This window comes from Mesocricetus auratus, unplaced genomic scaffold (genome assembly GCF_017639785.1).
Source record: "Mesocricetus auratus isolate SY011 unplaced genomic scaffold, BCM_Maur_2.0 Super-Scaffold_100013, whole genome shotgun sequence".
Lineage (NCBI taxonomy): Eukaryota > Metazoa > Chordata > Mammalia > Rodentia > Cricetidae > Mesocricetus > Mesocricetus auratus.
Window position 1 is genome coordinate 41,251,009 of NW_024429196.1, and position 26,938 is coordinate 41,277,946.

Below are 26,938 nucleotides of genomic sequence, written 5' to 3' on the forward strand. Positions count from 1 at the left end.
ATTCAATGCAATCCACCATGAAAATCCCAACACAATTCTTCACAGATCTTGTAAGAATTATACTCAGCTTTATATGGAAAAACAAAAGACCTAGAATAGCCACAACAACCCTATACAAGAGAGGAACTTCAGGAGGCATCACCATCCCTGACTTCAAGCTGTATTATAGAACCATGGTCCTGAAAACAGATTGGTATTAGCACAAAAATAGACAGGTAGTCCAATGGAATAGAATTGAAAACCCTGACATTAACCCACACACCTATGAACACCTGATTTTTGACAAAAAAAGTCATACAATGGAAAAAAGAAAGCATCTTCAATAAATGTTGCTGACATAACTGGATGCGTACATGTAGAAGATTTTATATAGATCCATATCCATCGGCATGCACAAAACCTAAGTCCAAGTGGACCAAAGACCTCAACATAAATTAAGCCACATGGAACCTCTTAGAAGAGAAAGTAGAAGGTACCTTGAACAAATTAGTATAGGAGAATGCTTCCTCGACATAACACCAGTAACACAGACACTGAGATCAACAATTAAAAAATGGGACCTCCTGAAACTGAGACGCTTCTGTAAGGCAAAAGACATAGTCAGCAAGACAAAACAGCAGCCGACAGAATGGGAAAAGATCTTCTCCAACCCCACATGTGACAGAGGGCTGATTTCCAAAATATACAATGAACTCAAGAAGCTAGCCACTAAAACACCAAATAATCCAATTAAAAAGTGGGGTGCAGATCTAAATAGAGAATTTTCAATTAAGGAGTCTAAAATGATTGATAGTCACTTAAGAAAGTGCTCAGCATCCTTATCCATCAGGGAAATGCAAATCAAAACAACTCTGAGATACCATCTTACTCATTTAGAATGGCTAAAAACAAAAACACCAATGACAGTTTATGCTGGAGAGGATGTGGAGAAGGGGAAACATTCCTCCACTGCTGGTGGGAGTGCAAACTCATACAACCACTTTGGAAATCAGTATGGAGATTCCTCAGGAAAATAAGAATGAGTTTACCTCAAAATCCAGCAATTCCTCTCCTGAGTATATACCCGAAGAATTCACATTCATACAACAAGGACATATGTTCAACTATGTTCATAGCAGCATTGTTTGTAATAGCCAGAACCTGGAAGCAACCTAGATGCCTGTCAACTGAAGAATGGATAGAGGAAATGTGGTACATTTGCACAACGGGGTACTACTCAGCAGAAGAAAACAATGGAATCTTGAAATTTGCAGGCAAATGGATGGAACTAGAAGAAACCATCCTGAGTGAGGTAGCCCAGTCACAAAAAGACAAACATGTTATACACTAATTCATATTTGGTTTTTAGGTCATTCTACAATCCACACCACCAGAAGAGCTAGAAAACAAGGAGGACCCCAAGAGAAAATCTCATGGTCCCCTGAAAAAGGGAAGGGGGACAAGAACTTCTGAGCAAATTGGAGCCAACATCACTGCCTAGAGGTAACACTAGCAGACTGAGAATCCACTGCTCAGCCTCTCAGGAGTGAGCCTCAGTTTTCCAAGAAGCAAGAGAGCAAAGGACAAATGTAAGATTTCAGATAATTAAAATACTTATAGGAAAGGGGAAAAGTGGAGAGAACCTAAATTATTCTCTGGTGGAACTTGGCGAAAATCTGTCCTCTACAGAGGTTTCTATGGTTCCTCTCCCTTTTTTATTTTTTCTAAGAGTCAATAACTGAAATGCTATGTATGGTTTCAAAGATGTTCCTGATTTCCTTATTTTGAAAATATGTGGATTTAAGACCCTGGCATCTGTCTAATTTGTACTATAACTTTGCCCAACCATTCTATGAGACATCATGAAAGAATTTGTATTTGTTTTAAGAATGTCATATATGACTACTATATTTACAGCATTCTCACCCATCCCTCTCTTCCCTCCAATTCCCTCCATGTCCCTCCCTACCCTCAAATTCATGGACTCTTAGTCATAAATTGCAATTAATTATAATGTTTATATATAGGTTTATAAATACAATAATCAATATTGCTCGTATGTTTAGGTGTTTGGGGTTGACCTCTTTGGATAGGCTAAACCTATCAGGAGGTTCATACCTAGGGAAGACTGAGTCTCCCTTTGTTCCTTTCTCCATTTCTTAGCTATTCTTCTAAGAATGAAGTCTTGTGATTATTTCCCAATCCACTTTGGCATGCCAATTGGTGGTGTCATTTGTCAGATCTTGTTCAGGCAACCATATTATTGATATTTCCTGGGAACAGCTTCCCTATCATATATAGAATGGAAAATTTCAAAAATATGTTTAAATGACCACATAAATTTCTACATCAATGATAGTATTTACTATAAATCAATATCATGGATTATATAGTAGGTAAATTAATTTACAATATGCAAAATTGTCACAGCTGTGAGTTAAATAAGATAATGATAATTTCTAGCAACTGTAACAACAAAATTTTAAAACCTAAGAAATTAGTTAGTATGAATTTTTGGTATGAATCTAAAAGTACATTGAGCTGGTTTGTTTGGTTTTCTTTATTGTTGCTCTTTGGATTTTTCACTTGTTTGTTTTGTCAACTTCACACAAGCCAGGATTATCTGGTAAGAGGCAAGTTAAATTGAGAAGGTAGTCATCAGACAGGATTGTAAGCAAGTCTCTGGGACATTTTCCTGATTTATGTGAAAGGGCCCATCCCAGCCCTAGAATAGGAATCCTAGTTTGTATACAAAAAAAGCAGACTAATCAGTCCATGCAGAGCAAACCAGTAAGTGGTGTTCCTCCATGTTCAGTTCCTTCCTTCAGGTTCCCGTTCTGCTTGAGTTCATGCCTTGGACTATGATCGAGACATGTAAACCAGAAACTCCTTTCCTTATTAGTTGCTTTCATCGCAGTCTTTATCACAGCTATGCAAGGTAAACTACAATGTATTTATTGGAGTGTGATGTGTGATGACAAAACTTAGACCACAAAGTGCAAATTTATTGTTAATAAACAAAAATGTTCATTAACTACTATTATTTCACATAGAAAAGTTCTTATATGCCCTGGATCAAGAAGCTGTTCCAATTTTAAACATGTATACACCAAATATAAGTACATTCAATTCCACAAAACATATACTACTAAATGTGAAGAGAATTCTTAGGAATATGGATGTTGAGGTTGAAGGATTCTTGTGGGGCTGGGTGGGGAATGACTCAGTTATACTTAAGAGGTGGGCCACTGAGGATTTGATCACGCGCCAGTGAATATACGGTAATCCCAAACTGACCGGGAAAGTCTCACTCTGCTGTTTAACAGTACCGAATGGTGCTATACAAGGCACTGGAGTTATAAGTCATCAATAGTTTTACCTATATTTAGACCCTACATTCTGAAATACCAACCTGCCAGGCAGTGCATGCCCACTGTTGCAGTAATACCATAGCTTCTTAAGTGTGACCAACTGTTTTCTGATTAGATTTAGGGCCTGATCCACAGTAACGAAGTCATGCTTGGTACTGAAGACATGGTCAAAAGTTCATGGATGAGGAAATTATAGACCCTGGAGGAAAATTCACTAATATTGTTTTACTAAATGGTCATGCTATCAGCCTTGCCTATATGCACTTGTGTTTATACCCATAGGTTTTGATACTCTTAACTTTGGCCATAGAATCTTCCTTTTACTTTGGGCAATGGTTAGCAGATTTTATAACAGGTGAAAGTGCTGAGAATAAGTGGCTGTGAATGCTTATCCCTAAATGGCAACCTATATTAACCCACACACACACCACTCAAGGATCAAAGAAGAGGGAAATAGGCAGAAAGACTGTGACAGAGTATGCAAAGGCAATACATGCTAATTGTACTCATTGAGATCACAGATGTGGTTATCTTCATAATATCAATCCATTCAAAATTCCAGTATAGACAGGTAGGGATTCATAAGGCCCTATCCCTAGCTGAGGTGCTAGAGTCAGCTGATGACTGCTAGGGAATTGAGGATAATTTCTCTTGGGGACTTGATCACTGGTAGATATCCCATGCTCCAACACCTATATTCATATAGGCTCTGCTAATTAGTCACAGGGTTTAAAAAACAATAAGAGGACATGAAATTGCGAGGAATATCTCTTGGGCTTTTCCAGGAAGGACTGAAAGATAAGAGCAGGGTAGATACAATAACAATTCATTGGATATGTGTAAAAAATAAAATTTAAAAACATCAGTGCATAAGCTAGTAATATGTCTCTCCTTTATTTTCCTGAGATTTTATCTCACCTATATATTCCTGGTCCTTATTATACAAAAACAAGTTTCATCTGAGAATCTCTAGAGTTCTTTTCCTTCCCCTGTTACTGTGTTAATCTATATATATTTTAGAAAAAAGCAGCTTCCTACATAAAGTTCTAAGGGACAATGACAACTGCTAAAACCTAAAACATTCCCTTTTCAAAAATGAGTTCTAAGTGAGCTGAGGGGAACAGAATTTGAGTGAGTATCTGGTACAAAAATTTACAGGTATTCCCACAGCCAGCAAGAGTTTGAATGGTTTCTTCTAGCCAGAGTCTACTGCTGTCAGATCCCTTCTGAAACCTTCAGTGCTTGCTGTAGGCCAAGGAAACAGATACTTCCATGTATGCTTGACATGATCATTATAATAATCCTTGAAGGTGAGTCAGGATTTGAAACAGATCCTTCTCAGGCTGCATATTCACATTTGACACATTACCACCAAAAGAAAAAGATACTCAACACATTGGCTTGCTTATAATGCATCTTGTCTCAAAGACCTTCCAATATTTTGTTGATTTACTTAGGAGACATCTACAATGAGTCTAATGCCTTTGCTCATTCCTGAATACAACTAGGCTTTTCACTAATTCTGAGTCCACACTTTTATAAGTTTACTCTGATTTTTTCCCTAAATACAGAGTATTTCTCTGTCAATTTCTTGTTTCATTATATAAACTTTTAAAAGCTTATTCCTGTTGATTAGAATTTCTGTAGCCAGAAACTTCACTGCGTACTTGCTCTTCCAGGGTATCTGTAAATGTGTATAACATATTGCTGGAGAAGAACAGCAAGATCCATGTTTGTGGGCTCTGTTTGCACATCTGTAGAAGCAACAGGCTGACATATTCTTCCTTGTGCCTCCATAATACCATGATGATACTATTTGGAATAGCTTTCTTGTAAAACTTTCTAACTAGCTCTTTAAAAGTCTAAACAAATGATATTTGGGTTTTCTTCCTGGTTCTTATTTATTTACCCTTTCAAACAGCTCCAGGATATTATAGAAAACAGAATGCTTTTCTACATGCATTAAACTAAGTGCCCTGTGATCCTACAACTTTTGGGATCCATCAGTATGAAACAGATTCAAGAGTCCACATCATGTGGGACTGCCTCAGAAGGCTTCAGGAGATCACAGGCAAGAATAGAATTCACCAACAATGAACAGCAGTGCAGTAGTTTGTTTCCACACTTAGGTCCACTCTTGAGTTTCTTCAGACACATTTGATAGATGCCATAAAGTTTCAGCAATGTACTTATATCCACAATTTCAATGAGGCAGAACATCCTGTTCTCTTACAACCATTTGATCTGATACTACATATCTCACTCCTTTGCTTCAAAAGACATGATGACAGTAGAGATTTCTGCATTTCAACAAAGACCAAAGTGAAGCATTCATTGAGTCTCCAGATTCTCTTTCTTCCCGTGAGCGCCGTGATCAAGCAGGTCCATTGATTTTCCCATTGACCTTCTGCCTTTCATGGATAAAACAGCTTTTATTTCTGGATTTCATGCCTTTTGTGCTGTTTCTTGAATTCCTTTATAGCCAGAGTAGCTTCTTATTTACACCTGACCTGTCACACTTGGGAGCCTTCCTTTTCTCACTTGAACAGTCTTTTGCCCACTTTTCTCATTACTTCAGCTTCTTTTACTTTATGAAATGGATGCAAAAGTTTTTCTGTGAGCTCCTAACCTTCGATATGTGACATATTTTCTATGAACGTATTCAAAGTATTTCCAGATTTCCTACAAGGTATAGACTTTGCTAAATGTTACTTTCAATTTTAACACAAAACATACAATTTGATCATGGGCTCATTCACTAAAATGGAGAGAGAATGTGATGGGACCCTTTTCAGCTTTTGTTCATGTTCAGAAGGTTGAATGAAAGTGAGTTGTAAGCACTATTATAGCATTCACAGGTTATTTTATGTCTGGTCTTAAAATCAAACCCAAATAATTCCATTACTTCCCTAATTCTATAGCTACTCAATTTATGAAACTGATACCTGTGGGAGATCTATTTATTGGTTGAAGGCTATGACTTCCCTCACACTATGGATTTGTCTAATTTTTAATAATCTTAATATTATCTCCCTATCTTTACTGTATTGAACCAAGGGCCTGAGATCAAAGAGGATTTTAAAGCTTCTGAAAATCATAGGCAAACTGATGAACACATAAGTGTGCATACACCTTTCAGACATAGGATTCCATGGCTTGAATCTGCTTCTCAAATAAAGTTTGGTGAAAATAAAACACCTGAAATGTCCCTTGTCTACACTGTCATTAAGTAAAAGACTATTCCTGACCATAGATGTCTCATTCACAGAGAAACTACTGTGGTATCATTATTTTCTACATTCTTATCCCACCTTTTATTATACATATTCTGTTTTGTCACATCTCTGCTCAAAATGTTTAATTCCATCCTTTCCTACATCATTGAATTTCCTTTAGATTCCCTAACACATAAGAACCAATCTGGAGAGCCCCCTCCCTGGGGAAGAGAGTGGGGGGCTGGAGGACCTGGTGGGGGTGGTGAGGATGGAGGGGAGGGAGAGGGAGCTTGGATTGACATGTGAAGAATGCTTGTTTCTAATTTAAATAAATATATATATATAACCAATCTTCATTAGTTTCTATTAGTTTATTCATACTACAAAGCTTATGAAAAGGGGAAGTGGAATAAGAGCCCGTGCTTGCTATTCTTTTTATGATTCTATATTTTACCTGCCCAATATGAAGGTAAATACTGGAATCTTTACTTTTTTTGCAAAACTGTAGATTTTCTCACTAGACAGATAGCTTTACTGTCATCACCATAGCATCTTCATACCACTGAATTTCTTTCTATCCCTTCTCCCTCTACAGGCCACCACCATAGCTCTAGAAAGGTCTGTATAAAATTGAGTCCCATGCTTCCTCTGCACTTATCAACTTTCTCCCAATTTTTAGGTTAAACCCTAAGCTGCCACTTAACAGAGTGACTAAACACTGAACTCATTTTCTGGCCCCCCACATTAACACAACACCTCAATGCACCATTATATTTGCTGAACAAACCTCAGATTCTTTTGCAATCTACACAGTAACACTATTATAAATCTTGTTCCCTAATCCTCCCCCCATTTCTTTGAACTAGGACTGAACTTAACTAATTTGACTCCTACAATGGAAACAATAATGACATAGTGGAGAAAAAGAATGATTTCCCCCTCTTTTAAGATTTTATGAGATGCATTTTAACCAATTGCCAAATGTACACATTAATATTAACCACATAAAAAGCAAAAAGAAATACAACAAGTAGTTCAAAACTCTAGCAAGAAAGAAAATTAGTTTATTTTCCTAGTTCATAATGCTCATTTTTGAAACACTCTCTATCCTCTTCCATCTGAAACAGTACATGAACACAGCTGATTCTGCTTCAGTCTCCATCACAAATAATCAAAGAACATTGCCCAATAAATATACAGTGTTGTTCATGGTGAAAATGCAAAGAATTTTTCAGTTATTTTTCAGTCTGTCTCATGGTAGCTTTCTGAGAGTAGAATGTTGCCACCCAAACAATAGTCCAATGACCTCAAGATATGAAGTATGACTACTAAAGTCCTTCTTGAACTTAAAAGGGGTGGGGAACATCCAAACACATTAAAAACAATAAAGAAACAAACAATCAGGAAATTAAAAGCAAAACTTCAACCAGGATATTACAGTGTGCATTTCACAATGTATTCCTCTTTAAAAACAAACTTTAAAATGGATGTTGGAATCATGTGTTAGCCTGTGATATACTATTAACAATCCTATGGGACAGGCTGTGATGTGCTGTGCTGACAATGCTAACTGTGCTGTTTTATTGAGCTGGATTACCATTTTGAACACAGAAGTAAATTTTCATTGAGGATTCCAAGGTGAGTTGTAAGGAGAAATTCACTCCCTATTCTTCTAGGATTGACTTCATCCCTACCACTCTACAATTTTGCTACTCTGCTCCTACTGCCACCCTTTTTCCTAATGTATACATTTTCCAGGCTTCAGGAAAAGAAAAATCTCTGCATAATTCGGGGCTCTTTTGGTAGAGATACACTGTTAGAACAGGTGCTCCTATTAAGCTGTTGGGCTGTTACAATAGCTGCAAATTTCAGATAAGCACATGTCTATGGCTGAGATGGATGCAATAATGCCTTAACCACTACTACATACTAAGCACACAGTTGCTGTCACACACTGTTCCACAGATATTTGACACACTGATGCTCCAGTTCATCACCACAACCCTTGAGACAGGCAGTGCTATCATTATTGAATGAATGAAGATCTTCTGCAAACCATGCAGTGCTTCTTAGGACTTAATTCCAAAGCCCTGCTTAAAGCCAAACAGTACATCTATATAATGCTATCCCTGACAGCTCTGAGTCTCAGTAGTGACAATTAAAAAGAAAGGGTTGGAAATTCAACAGTAAAGAGGATGTCAACAAAAACCCTATCCTTGCACACAAATAAAAGTTATGATTATGATAGAAATAGGAATGAGCATTTTAGGGGTGGTTTCCTAAGTTAAGTACTGCTTTGATAATATGGAAATTATTTTAGGCAAAATATTGTAAAAGTAGCTCTTCTCCCACAGAAAATCAAATCATAATAAAAGACATGGGGAGGGTACATTTTGAAGACATCTCAACTGCCTTTTCAACAAAAGACAATGGCATTTAAGATAAAGTTATATTGTTTTCATGTGAACAAGAGTATTTTTCTTGCCAAAAATTAATTGGAATAAAACTTTTCATCCATTTAGCAGTGCATGTTACAAATTGGGTGCCCCACCTTCCAGAAGAGGAAATAAATACACATGCCAAGAAACACTGTCAGATTATATACACACCTGTCACTTTGCTTCTTTTTCTGCTAAATTTGTTGCAACAGATAAAAACCTACAACAGACTAAGAAGAAGAACTAGGTGAGCAGTTTATTTCAAGAAACTAACTTTTCTCAGGCTAACCTTTTTTAAAAGCATGGTTTTTAATCTGTCCAACCATTTTTCCTAACACACAGACCTAACCAGCTGTTAACAGGGCCTTTCATAAGGACCTAATACATCACTCAAAGTCTATAATCTCCCTAGGGATGTTACTATACCTGGAAATGGTTTTGTTTTGTTTTGTTTTGTTTTGTTTTTTCGAGGCAGGGTTTCTCTGTATTGTTTTGGAGGCTGTCCTGGAACTAGCACTGTAGACCAGGCTGGCCTTGAACTCACAGGCCTGCCTCTGCCTCCCAAGTGCTGGGATTAAAGGAATGCTCCACCAATGCCCAGCTACCTGCAAATGTTCTTACATTCATTTCATATCTTAAGCTAACTCCCTACAAGATTACAGTTGGACTTTTTTTCCTGAGCATACTTAATCTTCTTTATAAAACTACCCTAAAGACACTGCAAGAACTCAGGAAGGTTGGCACTTCCTCTAGCAATTACATTCCAGGTTGATGCTAGTTCCACAATCACAATCCAGTCTTCATTCCTTTCTGCTCTCAATAATTTTCATAGAGATGATCAAGACTGTGTGCTAGTGTGTGTTGCTGTAATTGGCTGCTCAGGCTGGTGCTCTCTCAGTGAGCTAGTCAGAGAATTGGCAGCATATCCCATGCTAAGGTTATATAATGACAGACCAACTCCTGAAATTGGGGGTGGGGTGTGCACAAGAAGGGAAAGACAGTGAACAGGAGTGCTAATTCAGCAAAATGAAAATCATTTCCAGGAACCCCTCCCAATACTTTGGACCAAAGAAAAAAGGTAATTTTACCTTAAATAGTCAGTGTGTATACCAGTAGCCCTGGGGTGGGGGTGGGATGGAAATCATCTAATAATAAGATCTTGGTTGGGAATTCTTGCAAGGCCCAACTTAAAAAAAAAAAAAATGTGATTCCCCATTACCAGGTTACAAGAGTGACATCTAGTGGACTCTTCCTGGAATGTCAAAAGGGGATTCAAACTTACTTTCAGAGCAACTTTCCAAAGCCTAACATGAACCAAAGCCTGTCACATCTAGCAAACATGTAGGTGATACTCATGCTGCCACTCCTAGAACTCTCATGGGAGCCAGGTCCCAAGAGACCTCACATGTGTTCCTACCTTCAACAGTGAAGAAGGTCAAGGGCATTCTTAACATGACTTAGTCAGTGTTCCTCCTTCATTAGCCCCACACAGCAGCATATTTACTGCCCCTATCTGTTAGATCTCCAGTACAAATTCACTTCAGCATTCAATACACTATGTGCTCCCTTTTGTTATAAACAGTTACCCCTCATAGGCTTTTGTTTTGCAATACTGTGGATGGGACTTCAGGCAGTGGGGAAAAAGGCAAACATTCTGCCACTGAACTATACATCCAGACCCGACTGAATTATATTGGTAATTTGTACTTGTTTCAAAACTCTGTTTTCCTCTCACCACCCAGTTAATTTGTTGTTGAACAGGATTCACCAGAGTAAGACAATACTGATAAGCAAACCTGCTAAAAATTCCAATATGGTTTGCTGGGATTACTTTTGAGAACAGAGCAGGACACATAACTACAACAAGTCCAAGTGCTGCCTGAATCCAGTCCTGCATGACTTTATTTTAAAGAGCCTTGATGTTTACATTGAGTTACCAACCTGGTCTCTTAGCAGTGAATTAATCCTTTTCCCTCCACCAAGGAGCCCTACGGACCACACATGACTTCTACCAAAGCCTACCTCTGCTAGTGTACTCTCCCCTTTGCTTCTGTTAACTGGCCTACAACCCACAACTAACCTGCAAAAGGAAGGAGACCAGTCTCTCATCTCTAAAACATACAAATATGCACATAAGTTCAATCCTATTCTTGGCTACAAAAAATATTGACCTGGGACAAATAATCAATTTCAAGCAGTGGAACCTCTATTTCAAAATAGCAAAAAGAAAAAAGTAGAACTTCTTCCTTTGAGATAAAATTGACATTTTTGGAGATGTGTCTACTTGGTTTCTCCCCAGGTTATCCTATCATGTCCAGAATATTCCTTCTGTCTCTAACTCCTGTCCTAGCCTACAAGCTCATGGCAATACCATTTGAAAACTAGAAAGCATGATTCTCACAATAGCCCAAACCACTCCGATGTCATGTACTGATCAAAGATGTTGTTCTCCTTAAATTGATGGAAAGAGATACAACTATTTCACCACAACCTGAACAAATTACTATTCTGATACAATTATAGCATATGCAATCAAAAGACTTATTCAGAAGATGTAAAACCTGACTTCCTGAAGGAAATTTGCTTCTAAGTCATAATTAAGGATTTCTGTAATGAATAAACACTAAACTGTCTACTCCTCTTCAATTGCTCTTGGCAGATTTAAGGGGGATATTAGAAAGAGGAAAAATGCCTTTTTCTTTCCTTTGGAAAAGAATTCTTTCTCAAAGGTGACATTAAGACAGAAAATGAAACTAAACATCCAAGACTGTATCATCTGCCACAATATGCCATAGAATCAAGCCTTCTTGCCCAAGTTAGAGGCCCAGCTATAACTCATTAATTGTGACTGTGAACAAGTTACCTAAACTCTCCTTTTCTGTTTCCTTATAGGAAGGTGAGAAATATATTGTAATATAAGTATTAATATAAATATCAAGATGTGCTTACATAGATTTTTATGAATAAATTAATATCTATAAAGCATTTAATAACTGGAACATAGCAATCACTCATTAACATCACCTCTCACAGCTGTAATGATTTTTACTAACTAGTTACTGATCGTGATGGCTACTTAAACATTCTTCCTTATTAAAAATGACATTTGGTTCTTTTTGGTAGTCTTTATTGAGTTTGTTCACATAAGAAATATACAATCTTCTCAATTCTTCGTGTCTTGAGAAGGCAAGAGAAGCAGATGGTATTTTGAAATACCTCCAAATTCTCTCTAAACTCCTTGCCTGCCGTTGTGCCTCTTACTACTCTGCCTCTCTCTGAAGCACATTTAAATGCTGTAGTTGTTAACTGGAGGCCACTGTGATTTCCAAAAATCAAAATCGTTCTTAGCCATCACAATACACTGTCCTTGAGCATCAAAATGATCTGAATTTTGTTTTAAATCAGAGAAAGTTAAGTCTTTTCTTAGGAGAAGCAAAGTGGCAGCTATTATGCCAGTAGCTGGCACATCTTCCCTAATTTTATCTGCCTCTTGGACTGCCCAATGACCTATTTTCTTAGAATTGTGGCAAAGTCCTTGCCAATTTATTTCAAAGCAACCAGTGCCTTCAAAGAAGGCTTCATTTTTCTCTCACACGAATCTCAAATTCATGTGAACTGAGACATTCAGAGGCCTTGAAGTAAATATGTGAAAGATACCTGGCCCAACCTCTAGGAAGAAGGGGAGGAGAGATCACAAAATTAGCACTTTAATTTACCAGAAAATGTACTTTAAGTTCTAAATTCTCGCTGTTAATTATTTAAAATTTGCAGAAATGTCTTGACTGCTAGAAATATGACTCAGTGGTATAGCATACTCTTCACAACCCATATAGCTCAGGGGTATGGCACACAATCCACACACATGAGGCCCTTGAGTCAATTCCCAGCATCACAAAAACAATAAAAAGTGAAGTGCAACAAAATCTATATATTTTCTATGATCCAGTAACTCTACCTATTTTTAAGTTAAAAAATGATTTATTTTGGTTTACATTTCAAGAGGAATAGAGTCCATCATAACAAGGGTAGCATGGAATGTGAGCAGGAACAAGGAGTTAGCTGATCATGTTTCATCTGCCCACCAGAAGCAAAGTAAGAGCAGGAAGCAGGGCAAGGATATAAACCACCAGAGCCAACTCCCAGTGACATACTCCCTCCAGCAAGGATCCATTCCCCATCCCCAGAGGTTCCTTGGTCCCTTCAAACAGTATCACCAACAGAGGACCAAGGATTCAAATGTACAAGCTGATGGGAAACATATCTCATCCAAAACAGAATAGGCTGTAAGTTTGACCTTGTGGGAGTTAATGCCAAATAGAAAAGTGAAGTGAATTTTCACTTACACCTCAGGAAAACATATGCAAGAAAGATTATTAATACAAGGAAGTAAATTAACGGAAGTGTGGACTTACTGGTCATCAGAGAATTTAAAGGTTATCAATGGCATAAAACATTAGATTTTTCAGAACTTCTATATGCTAAATGACTATCCACAGCAGAACAGAAGTCTCACGTGTTTCACTATGATCTTAACAGAAGTAATGTTGACATCACTACGTTCATCAATTAATTTTTAATTTACTGTTTATTAATGCCCAGTTTCTTTTTGCCTTTATTTTTAATAATACAATTTTGATGGATGGCTATGACAAATGAATATGTATTTAACATAGTCTTTTTTCATCTTTTAAAAGATTTTTATTTGCATATGTGTCTGTGTGAGTGTATGCCGTGTGTGTGTGTGTGTGTGTGTGTGTGTGTGTACATTCTGAGGAGGCCAGAAAGGGCATCAGATCCCATAAGACCAGAGTTGCAGTCACATGACATGGATACTAGGAACTGAACTCCAGTCTCCTGGCAGAGCAGTAAGCACTCATAGTCACTGAGTCATCTCTCCAGCCCTTTCTCTCATTTTTTTTTTTAAAGCTGAGAACTGCCCATCTTAGTGCTCTCAAGAACAAGTTTATATAGTAAAAGAGGTAGGTTCCTATCTTTAACAGAGATTTCCTCTGAAAACCATATTTTCCTTTTTCATTTGATTATGAGCTTGGGCTGCATCTTTTTTTTTTTTTTTTTTTTTTTTTTGGTTTTTACGAGACAGGGTTTCTCTGTATTGTTTTGGAGGCTATTGGTCCAGCCCGGCCTCGAACTCACAGAGATCCGCCTGCCTCTGCCTCCCGAGTGCTGGGATTAAAGGCGTGCGCCACCACCGCCCGGCTTGGGCTGCATCTTTATTAACAATTCATTAAACCAAAATCCTCATTTTCTTTAATGACTCACTCACTATATATTATCTTCCTCATCTCAAACAATCCTTTTAATATTGCTACAGCGGGGCAATATCTCAATAATACAACTTCTGTAAAATTTCCAGGACAAATTTTAAAATAGAAAAAAAACACATCTCGTTGCCCTTTTTTAAAAAATTATTTAAAATTAATTAAACTACAAATTTCATGAAAGTTAAAATTTCATACATGTACCTTTAATTTTACCTTTAACTTTCCATGGATATTTTCTTTAGGTACTATTTTAGACTTCTACAGAAACTATTCACAAAGTTATAATGACAACTCACCTGCAACAATAACAATAGGAGTTAACTTTTACTGAGACCTTACTGGAGTCAGGTAAGATACCAAGTTCACAATGTCTCATTTAATTTTTCCAGGTCTAACTTTAAACCTCAGTCCCTCTGGGTTATACCTGCTAAACTGTCTCTGAATTACTGTTGCTTGCAAGACTAATATGGTGTACCCTCCACAGAGGGCTCAATAAGCCATTATTTATTTGACTTGTCAAGGGCCACATAAAAGCAGGGAGTTGAAACTATCATACAGGAAAACTTACACCATTCCATATCTCAGAGTTCAAATGTACTCCTGTAGCAGGGACATACATGTACTGTGTTTTCTGCCTTCTAGAATCATAATAAATACATTACCTTTCAAAACCATGATGAAAAAGGAAGCATTTGTTCTCTATTTAATAAAGAAACAAATACGTATCTTCTGTTGTACCTAGTAATGAAAGAAACTTCTAGTTTGGATATAGTGAAACAATAAATGAATTTTGGAATTTTAACACCATGATTCTAATCTAGGTTATGACAAAGAAATTTTACTTAACATCTCTAGGTCTTCTTTTAATAAATAAGAAATAAAAATAAACTTTGATATGTAATATAGACACATCTCAGTTAGATGTTATGTGTTCAGTGGCATCCAGATGGCCATTACTAGTTACTACTATTTCATCAACTAAGCTAAGCATGCAGTGTGGTCACATGCCTGTTTAAACTCTATCTTCACACTTTACTGAGTGCCTTAGTGTGACTATGATTTAAAAACAAAACCACACATAAAAAGAGACAGATGTGTATTGTTTAAATTTTGACATTTAAAAGGATTTCTTAATGTGAGCTAAAAAATATAAAAATATTCTGAAAGTTACCTAATCTGCATGATTTAATAGCACTTGGACATTTTCTAAGGAAGGATAACAAAGCGCTGCATCTCCTCACACTTGGAATTTACTGCCTGTCTGTGTCTCTGCTCAGGCCAAATTAAATACACAGCATAATGGCCCTCCAAGAAATAACAAAGCACAGCTTCCTGCTCTACTCCTTGGTTGAATAAACCTAAACTGAGGTAAGGAGGACAGTGTTTCATCTAATCATCTAAGTAACTGCTGCTTCCATCTCTTGAGTTAGAAGCTACTTCAGAAGAAAAGTCTAGAAAAAAAGCAAGATGTGATTGATCCGGTCATTTAAAGAAAAAAATCTCTTTGAAGATTCTTTATTTGAAGGGCTCAAGGAGTGTGAATGAAGCATAAAAGTCCACTGCCCTCGATATTCCACTCCAAACACCTGCGGCTGCCTGAAGTTCATGTACTATTTAAACTTTTTGTCTGTGAAGCATAAAGGCTCTCCTGGAAGAGATGGTGGGTACATCACTTCCTTCCAGAAAATACTACCCAAAACTCTTTGGAAAGGTTTTGAAACATAAGAGCACAAAGAAGTAGAATGGTAAACAGAAGCAAACGTGCCCTAGAGTCCAAGTAGGCAGGTGAGCTTTGGTTTGTTTCAGTTTGTTTGCTTTTGGCTTAAATTAGTTAGTTTATTGGTATTTTGTTTCATTTATTGCAAGAGTATGGATTGAACTCATGGCCCTTCATATTCTAGTCAAGGGCTTAACCTTTGAACACTACTTGCCATCCTGTTTTATTTTTATTTTTATTTTTGAGACAGAGCTTCCCTACATTGCTCAGCCTTTAATTATTCATATGCACCATACCTAGATGGTGGAGTTTTCAGGATATAAACTATGTCCACATGTTTATGTATATAATTTATAGGCTACAATATCAAAATTAAAAGGATGAGAAGCCTACATGTTTATAAAGTGATGAGTGGATAATGAAAATATGGTACAAATACAAAATTAAATTCTATTCAGCTATAAAAAATGAAATCATGGAATTTGCTGGCAAATTAATATAACTGGCATATATTATACTAAGTGAATTAACCCAAATCTGGAAAAACAAACACTGCATGATCTCTCTTATTTGTGGTTCCACCTAGATCCAAATCTTTAGGTTTGAATGTATAACCTGGAACAACCATAGAAGCCAGGAAAGTAGAAAGAGACCATGGAAGGAGGTGAGAGGAAGGAGTTCTGGAAAGGAAAATAATAATATCATGAAGGAGGAAAAGAAAAATAGAGAGATTCAAATGGAGAAGGGAGAGGAAGGATAATACAGAGAACAAGGAAAGAGGAGTAAATAACCTCCATGTTTGGACCTCGTCTGGCTTGTCATAATCACTGTGGGTTCATATGTGCATCTGCCTTCTTATGTCTGGAAAACACTGTCCTACTGGAAGTCATCTACCACCTCTGACTCTTACAGTCTTCTCATCCTTTTAGGGCTAAATATTCTAATACCTTTTATTCTCTGCACACAAACCAGTTTGTAGTCCGCTGTGTCAGTTACCACACACTTCATATAGAAGTTCGTCTGAGGAAAGTTGAGTGGTGCACTGATTTGCAGGCATAATAAAGCAATGTCAGGGTTGTTTTATTGTCATGTCCATGTGGATCACAGTAACAGGAGTTCCCCTAGGGCCCATCACCTATCTAGCCACAGGTTCTTGGCCTCATTGACACTGTCAGGTATGAGTTCCATCTCATGGAACAGTACTTAAATCCAATTTTAAAAGTTGTTTGGTTACAAACACCTGTACCACTATTGTACCTGTGGGCATATCTTGTCAGGCATGCCATTATTGTAGCTCACAGGATTCAGAGCTGGGTGAGACTGATGTTTACTTTTCTCTTGTGGTAGCATATATAGCACCCTCTATCAGTATGAATGCTATCAAATGAGTTTGACACTTCCAGTTGGGCAGCAGCTAGATTTTTCTCCATCTAGGGTCCTTTGACTCAAATATGTAATGTCTTCTGCTATAGGATGTTAAAGTTGTGGTGGGTAAACAACAAAATTGGCAATATCCTGTCATTTTGTGGGGGATCTATATGATTCCACAGAACTAACAACTCAAAAAGAGGTAACCCACATGGGTTTTATTTGTTAACACATGTTGTGTACTTTGGGGTATTGCCCTCCTTTAGACATCCTCACATTCTCATGTGTTCTCTCTCTCTCTCTCTCTCTGTCTCTCTCTCTGTCTCTCTGTCTCTCTGTCTCTCCCTCTCTCCCTCCCTCCCTCCCTCCTTCTCTCTCCTCTTTCTCCTCTCTCTGTTTCTCTCTCTGTCTCTGTCTCTGTGTGTGTGCACATGCACACATGTATGTGCTAGGAAACTTCTACAGTATTAGTTTACGTATGGCTTTTTCAAAAGGCCTTTAGCATTAAATATTCCTCCAAGTATTCATCCCATCTCACAACCAATTTAGCCTTTCCTGTTCTACTCCCTACCTTTCCCATTATAAGGTTATATTCTATATCCCCCTCCTTGAAATATACCTTCTTCCCCAATGGTCCCTTACTAGTTACATAACCTCTATGTGTATTCTAAATGAAACACACATACGTAAAGCTTAAAAGCTAACAACTACATACGAGAAAAAAATCACATAGTATTTGTCTTTCTGAGTGTAGGTTACATAAGTCTGGATGGTTATTTCTAGTTCTAGCTATTTACCTGTAAATTTCATAACCTCATATTTCTTAACAGAAACAGCAAAAAAAATCAATCTATAGTTTCTATTTTTACTTAACTTGTTAAGTTTTAAAAACTGCCAGCAAACTGATTGTGGTGTAACATACCTAAATCCTACTATGCAGAAGGCTAAGGTAAAAAGATCAGAAATTCCCTAGGTGGTGGTGGTGTATGCCTTTAATCCCAGCACTCAGGAGGCAGAGGCAGGCAGATCTCTGTGAGTTTGAAGCCAGCCTAGTCTACAGAGATAGTTCCAGGACAGCCAGGGCTACACAAAGAAACCCTGTCAACAAGAAGAAGAAGGAGGGGGGAAGGGAGGAGGACAAGGAGGGAGGAGGAGGGGGGAGGAAGGAGGAGGAAGAAGGGGAAGAGGAAGAAGAACAAGAACAAGAACACGAAGAACAAGAACACGAAGAACAAGAACACGAAGAATAAGAAGAAGAACAAGAGCAAGAAGAACAAGAGCAAGAAGAACAAGAGCAAGAAGAACAAGAGCAAGAAGAACAAGAGCAAGAAGAACAAGAGCAAGAAGAACAAGAACACGAAGAATAAGAAGAAGAACAAGAGAAAGAAGAACAAGAAGAAGAACAAGAGCAAGAAGAACAAGAACAAGAAGAACAAGAACAAGAAGATCCAAAATTCAAGGCTTAACTCAACTACATAGCAAGACCCTGCCTCAAAAACACATAAAAAAATTAAAGTTAGCAATCCAAGAATTAAGAAGAACTACATGGTTATAAAATACAAATAATGAGGGATCACCATTTCTTAAAAATATATATTCTATGTATTCACGGTCTATGAATTCAAGGTCTATGGTTATCTAAATGGAATTCAACAACTGAATAAAAGCAAGCTGAGAACCTTAAAAACCTTCTAAAACTATCAGGATCTTTATTATAGACACAGGGCTAAAAACTCAAGACAATAAGAAGCTAATTAGAAGTATAACTGTAATTATCATAGGAGACTAAATTATAATTATGTTAGAATTTACTTATGAAAATATTTCTCCTGTCTATTAAAAATTGTGAACAGACAAAAATCTTGAAAAATATCTAGAACCCATCTTGCTATATTAGTTTCATTAAAGTTAATTTTTCATTTAATCTTTAATCATTGTGGTGAACCAGTTCCCTACAAAGAAGAAGCAGATTAATTCTATGTTCCTGAGGAAAGACTGGAGAGATTTTGTAATGTGACTTACAATTATTCTACAAAGCTTTCCAACTCAGAAATGTGCTTTCTCTATGTACATCAAATGTTGAAGCCTGAATTTCCATTATTTGAGATGAATTCATATACATTCTAACACTGTACTTTGCTAAAAAAAAGTTGAGAATTATCATCATCAATCATAATTATGAATCACTTAGCCACACCCCTGATCTAGGGGCAAACTGGATGAGAAGAAACTGTAAAAAGAGTTGAAGGGCCCTGAAACCACATCATACTCCTATCATTGGCAGAGTAACTGAAAATGTCTAAACACAGTACCAAGAGGCCACTGTTGGAAGCTCTCCATTCAATCTGGTGTGAGATTTTTTTTAATATGGAAAATAAGAAGGCTCAATCTGATTATTTCTACCCAGTTCAAAAATACAACTTTTATTAATGAAGGTAGGAAGGTCTACCTACATGTCTAGAGCCAGCCACAAGAAAATCTTAGTTAGGGAAGCAGATGTCCCTAAAGTGGTCAAGAATCCACTAGTGGAAAAAACAAACAAACAAACAATGAGGCACTGAAGAAATCTTCCAAACTTGTAATTATCCTAGAAGGTAACTCAATGTGAGAAAAGCAACTGCACCAGAAAATCATAGCAAAGTCTCAAGTAAGCAATGATATACAAAAACAGAACAAGAGAGGGCAGCATACTGGGCTCAAACTGAGTTATCCATTCCTCAGGTTTGGATTTAAAATAAATGGAGATGAAACTAGACCTGCCCAAGGAAATAATCTCTTAACATTGAAAGGATGGCTGGAACGTGGGTGTTAATAAGGAGGTCTCGGCAACCTATAGGGACTCTGGTAGTAGATCAGTATTTATGCCTAGCATATGAATGGAATTTGGGAGTCCATTCCACATAGAGGGATACTCTCTCAGCCTAGACACATGAGGGAGAGATCACCCATGGAAGGCCTCACCCTCCCTGGGGAGCAGGGATGGGGGTTAGTGGGGACAGGGGAGGAGGGGAGGGAGAGGGAACTGGGATTGACATGTAAAACAAGCTTGATTCTAATTTAAATTTAAAAAATAAAGAAAGAAAAAAAAAGAAAGGATGACTGGAAGTGCTGATGGATTTCCTAGCAAATGAAAAATTCTGAGTTTTCTGCTTCCTGTCAAGAATACATATGTTGAAATAGCTAGAGCAAAATCCATTTCTTTATTCAGCAGAAACTTCCAGGGTGCACTGCTTAGAGTTCTCCTGGATATAGCAGAAGAAATGAGAAAGACCCCACTACTCTTAAACTCATGACGTATGACATAAAGCTTGACAAATAATAGGAAATGCAAAGAAATATGCAACTAGGATAGGCTAAGGCTAGTGGCTTGGAAGACATAGTAAAGCTTTGAAGGATCACAGTTTCTTCACATAATCATTTGTACTAGCCAAAGTCCAGAATTTCTGAGGTTAAGTTTAGACACTTAATAAAGAACAGCAGTTCAAACCATCTGTTGTTCTCCAAGGATGAAGATCCATCACATGCAAATTTTCACTTCACTCTAACCCTCTGAGAATATTATTGTCAGATGGAGAAGGTAACATTTGTTTTATAGCTAGCATGATAACATACCATGCTTTATAAAGTAGCAAAAGTCAATGGCATAACAGAAGCTTTAAGGTGAAAGAAAAAAGAAAGAAATGAAGAAACCATCATATTATGAGCTCCAAAGTAATTCATTTTCTGTAAGTTCCTTTGATCCACCTAAGTGTTCTACTACCAATCTTCTGGTGAATAAATATGAAAAAATCAAAAGAGAACAACAGAACCTTGCTATAATAAGAGAGAGAAACATTATAGAACAACCCTGGAGGGTTTGTAAAAATAATAATAATAATTTCCAGAGTCATATTTTATAGATCTGCAGATTCTAATAATGAAGGCTAAATTGTACCTGATAAGGAACAATGCTGCCATGAGCTGTGCCCCATCGTTTTGGTTCCTCTTGGCCAATAAGATAACTAGCAGCTATGTGGGTCAAACACGCCACCTGCCAGAAAAAAAATAGGAAGAAAGGGAGTTAGTTTAACTATAATCATTAATAAAATGTTATACTATAAAGCCATTTCACTCCTTGTCATCTTAGAGGGGGAAAGATCCAAATTCAGTAGGAATATACACATGTCTGTATTATCTTCATACAGAGAACATTATTATGTGACTAAGTAATGATCAGTTTAGGAATATTAACACAGAAAAATTCATCTCCTGAAAAGGTCAAGGGAAAGCAGATGTCAGCCAAGCCAAGGGCACCTTGATCTAGCCATGGAGGGAAACAAAAGGCATAACAGGTTATGTCAGCAAGTACTATATAAACTACCTTATTTGGCTATGCCCTTATTCTTTTCATCATGGTAACACCAAAAATCCTGCATCATCACTAAAGCCAGTGAACCAAAGCAAGGGTCTACAGTCTCCTGAGTTTTCAACATATAAAAAGAAAGAATGCCAAGCTTCTATTCATCCACTTTAGTTGTTTTTTGAAAAAAAAATGCCCAAGCATTTTTTGACATGGAGAAACAAGATTTTTTTTAATTTTTACTTTTAAATTTAAGTTTAAATTAGAAACAAGGTTGCTTCACATGTCAATCCCAGGCCACTCTCCCTTTTCCTCCCCTCCTCCCACACCCTCCCACCAACACCCCCCCAATATCCCCTCATTTCCCCAGGGAGGGTGAGGCCTTCCATGGGGGTGTCCATAGTCTGTCATTTCATCCAGGACAGGGCCTAGACCCTTCCCCAAGAGTCCAGGCTGAAAATGTATCTCTCACTGTTGGATGGGCACCCAAAGTCCATTTGTATGCAAGGGATAATTACTGATCTACTACCCAAGGCCCAATAGATTGCCTAGGCCTCCTCACTGATTTTTTTAATTCAATAATAAACCTTCCTCCCACTCATCAATGCCTGAGACAGATGGGAGAGCTGGCCAGAAGGGCAAGAGAACTGCCCCTGCCCAACACCAGTTGCACCAACACCAAGGGAAGGTGGGCCACTGCACCTCCCATCCACAGCACAATAGATCCAGTCCTATTGTCAAAGGTGTGTGAGAGCCAGCCCGATACTGTGAGCATGGAAGAGCTGTCCCCACTATTCACCTGTCATGTGGCATCATGGGCAGGAGAAAGATACCCCCCCTCAAGGCCTGAGGCAGGTGGGAAAACTGGCCCTGAGGTCATAAGAGTGGGGGCGCTAGCCCTGCGCCTCATCTGCTGCAGAACTCAGGAGAGTGTCCCCTGCCCCTTACCTGGGCAACACAGTAGATCTGGCCCTAAAGGTGTAGGTATGGGAGATCTGATCCTGAGGACATGAAAGCAGGAGAACCGGCCCCACCCCTTGCTCATGGAAGGAAAGGGCAAACACGCCAAGGCAATTCAAGAGAGCTCACTCTGGTGGTGAGGACAAGGGAGAGCTGGCAGGCTGACCAACCCTGCAACTACCCAGGCCCAGAACCAGGGTTATGGGTTGGCCTACCCCAATACCCACCCAACATGTGATCTGCTGGAACATGTGAAGGGACAAGTCCTGCAGACACAAAGCTGCAGGATTTCCACTACACAGGGCAACAGCAGGACAACCAAGAGGAGTTCCAGTGAGGGCCCAGCATTGATAGTGTAACAGATACCAGAGACCAATGGCTCTTGGCAATGAACATTTGCAAGTAAAGATACAGAGACTAAAGGGTTTACGGCATGACTCACTGTCACACTACAGCTTCCACGATGAGATGCCCCTCTTTTTTCCTTTTCTCCTTTAAATTGTATCGGGGGAGAGCGGGGGAGAAGGGCAGAGGTCAGATATGGATGGACAGGAAATGAATAAGATTGAGATGCATGATGTGAAAGACACAAAGAATAAATAAAAGGTTAAAAATTAAAAGTAAATAAGCCTTCCTCATTTAAGCAAAGGTTATTATATCTCTCTCAACTTGGTCTGATCCCCATACCTTCATTATTAGGCTCATTTTGTTCTTGAGCACCATAGATCCATTTAGGGGCATCTGAAACCTCAGCCTCATTCTCTGAATCTTAGTGATCTGTGAACAGATCCTGAAAAACCTCTTATTTTGATTTTGGTTGGTTTGTTGGTGGTTTGAGACTTGAGACAAAACCTCAGTCTACAATCCAGGCTACCCAGGAACAAATTTCATAGGCCATACTAGCTTCAAACTCTCAGCCATTCTCGTGCCTTGTCCTGCTGTATACTGGGAACATGGGCACAACCTATAAATTTTCAAGTTCACATAAGGAAATCATGAGGATAATGGCAGGATTTTTTTTGGGAGGGGGTTCGAGGCAGGGTTTTTGTGTGGCTTTGGAGGCTGTCCTGGAACTAGCTCATGTAGACCAGGCTGTTCTTGAACTCACAGAGATCCGCCTGACTCTGCCTCCTGAGTGCTGGGATCAAAGGCGTGTACCAACACCTCCTGGCTTAATGGCAGGATTTCTATCACCACCAATAGGGATATTAGGATCCCTAGACACTTAGACCTCCAGAGATCAGGACTGTGAAAGGTTGATAAATAATATATCATAATTTATAAAAAAAACCCATCTGGCTTCATGACATAGCTTTGATACAACACTGGCTTTATTTCCTTTTCCAGATCATCAGTTGTGACTGGGAACCTTCCAAGCCTGTAATTGGAACACACCCTAAACTGATAGTTGCTTCTGGAAGAACTCAGGTGTAGATTTTTCAGTGCAAGGTGCCTTAACCATTTCTTGCCGTGTTCCCTGCATGGTAACTGTACCTATCAGTCATTTTCCTTTATTATGGAAACTGACTCTCATTTTTGTGTTCATTTACTGCTCTTCTGAAATTGGAACTGCCTTGTGGCAGCTGGTTTGACTGTACTACCCAGGTGGCAAAACTAATAAATTCTGAGTCATCCACTTCTGGACTTCCATCTGGTCTTGGGCATTTGAACCATGAAACACTCCAGGGCTGCATGGACTGCCTAGTGCTAATGATCATTTCACAGACCACTTCTGTGTCTTTCAAAATGCAAAATCAAAAGAACATTTTGTAGTGAAAATGCCCTGGAAGGGAATTCCAGATTCATGGTTTCTATGTTTTGCCAATTTCCAAGTAGGTTGACATCTAATTTAACTTTGATCCCCAAATACTTTAGCCATAAAGTTATGATTGCTTTAGCTAAATTTACAGGTTTTAACGTATTTCAAAATCAAAGTATTTTAAATCTTAATGTATAGGCAGATAGTATCTCACAATTTGCAAAATAGTAAATGATCTCAAAGTTTTCAATTAACATCTGTAGTTCTAACTCTACTATTCCTTTAAACTGTCAAATAATAAGACAAAGGGGATGTAACAGTAGACATCTTTTCATAATGCTTCTTCTTCAATTTGGGGGACATTTTCTGAAGTCAAAATTCTATATGACAGATACTTCTTTCACATATCTCTTTTGAGATCCTATGCATTTTCTTCTTTCAAAGAAATCCCAGTGAAAGTCACTCTCTGAAACACTGATGGTATTACAGCACAAGAATTCAAATTCATAAAGTAAATACTGCAAGAAATTAATCACTACAGTTTTATTACATCTATTGTTTTACTTCAAAGTCAGGAGATGCTTGCTACAACAGCATCCGCAAAGATGCATGAAGCAGTAGATTGTGAGATGATCACAAGCAAAACTGCAAACCTTAAAGTGAGATAGGTAAGAGCTAGACTCAAGGCTGAATATCAAACTAGCTACCTTATTTCTTAACTATCTTATTTTTCTCTTTCAATTGTGTGTGTTTGTGTTCGTGTGTGTGTGTGTGAGATAGGGTCTCTCTACATAGCTCTGGATGTCTTGGAGCTCAGTATGAAAACCAGGTGGGCCTGGAACTCACAGAGATTGACCTGCCTAGTTCTCTCAATTTTTGACTTCTGTTTGTCTGACCCTGTCTCATATAGAGTGAATTTGAATTAAAGGTCAGAACTTATCTATCACTCTGCCTCTAAATGGAAAATAATATCCATTTCTTCTATACATCAGTAATTAATCCCCAAATCATAATTAGCAGGTTCTCAATGGGTAAAAAGGTAAATAAGATTTTAAACCAGTTGTCATTAAAATAAAACCATGATTTGTTGGTAGCTTCTCAAAGACAAAGTTGGATGGGGGAAGAATTCTATTTTTGAAAAGAGAGCAATGGGGCTAAACTTAGCAGTTCGATAGTTTAAAAGGGCATACAATCTGAGAGTAATCTGCTGTTTATAGGGCTATATTTTAAGGCAGGATAAGGGGGAGAAAGTCAACAGCTATGAAAAATCAGAGGTTTCTTGGGCAATTAGTGACAAATTTTTCACAAATTAAAAGAATGCAGGATGTGACTTTTAGGTTAATAACTACATACTAAACACTCATTCTAAATATTGCATTAGATCATTACTTTCATCTCCTAAACTTAGGCTCATTATTTCATCAAGTGGACGCTATATAATTTACTCAGAATGCTGCTTTTATATGGTTTCATCTAAACAAAAACGCCAACTTTGGTTTAATAATAATAATTCCGCAGTAAATCTATTATTTTAAATAACACAGTGGTCCTGATAGTCTTTATATCTAACCAAAAGTCCAATGGGGACTAACCTAAGCAAATCACAAAGGGCACAGCCCCTAGAGGCTTGAGGAAGGTTGTGTTCTTTTATTTCACAAAGAAGCCTTGTGATGCCTGTCACCACCTGACCACATGCTGCATTTCCAGCAAGCAAACTGAAGCAATAAAATATTTTATATACAAAAGAAAAGAACTTTAAGAGAAAAAAAACCTAGTACTATGATCCATTGCATCAAAACAGGTCATTTTCCTCCTTCTGCAGTCCTGTATATTCTAGCCAACAACTATATTACACTAAATAACAAGCAAACATTCATTTACCCATCTCTCTACCCAGTCTTAATTGTCAATTTTAACACATCTTTTCCATCAAGCCCCCTCCTCTTTACCTAAGCAATAAAATATTTCCTGACTAAATGAGTAGAGTACCTTAATACAAATACTTTCTGCTATACTTCCTATGGTGAGATTGTTCTAAAATTACAAAGCAATAAGATGTCTAAACTAAAAGTCACTAGATTAGTTATTCCCAAATATAGATGATATAGCTGTGCGTGTATCACTGCTACACTATATAGAGCCAAAAGAATACTTGTATCCCACCCCTAAGCTTCTGAATCAAATTCCCTAGGAACAGAACATGGTGGAAACTCATTTGGTTAGTGTACTTTTAGTTGCACATTGAATTTGAAAACCAAAGCTTTAAGAATGTTCAATCATATAGTTTAACATTATACATGGGTAAATAAAAGAATAGGGAAGACAACTTGTCTGAAGTCACAGAGCTAGTTAATCACTCTAGCTCCATTGTTTTCCTCATGTTACAGCAACATCTGTGTCTCCTCTTGTTCTTCTTTTTAAATTAGGGACAAGTTTATGTTAAATATTGTGTAGTGTAAACCCCTTTTATGTTCTCAGGCACATAACAAAGAACCTCAACATTGAAAACA

General features: G+C 37.8%; 1 protein-coding gene across 2 annotated transcripts in view; it reads right to left on the reverse strand.

Annotated features, from left to right (window-relative positions):
• The window catches only part of Sugct (succinyl-CoA:glutarate-CoA transferase), a 683,098-nt gene that overhangs the window by 486,723 nt on the left and 169,437 nt on the right, over positions 1 to 26,938 (reverse strand). For both annotated transcript variants that reach the window (XM_005071802.4, XM_013114681.3), the window contains exon 9: positions 21,305 to 21,400. In XM_005071802.4, the coding sequence (XP_005071859.1) occupies positions 21,305 to 21,400 (96 nt within the window). The remainder of the gene's footprint in view (positions 1 to 21,304; positions 21,401 to 26,938) is intronic.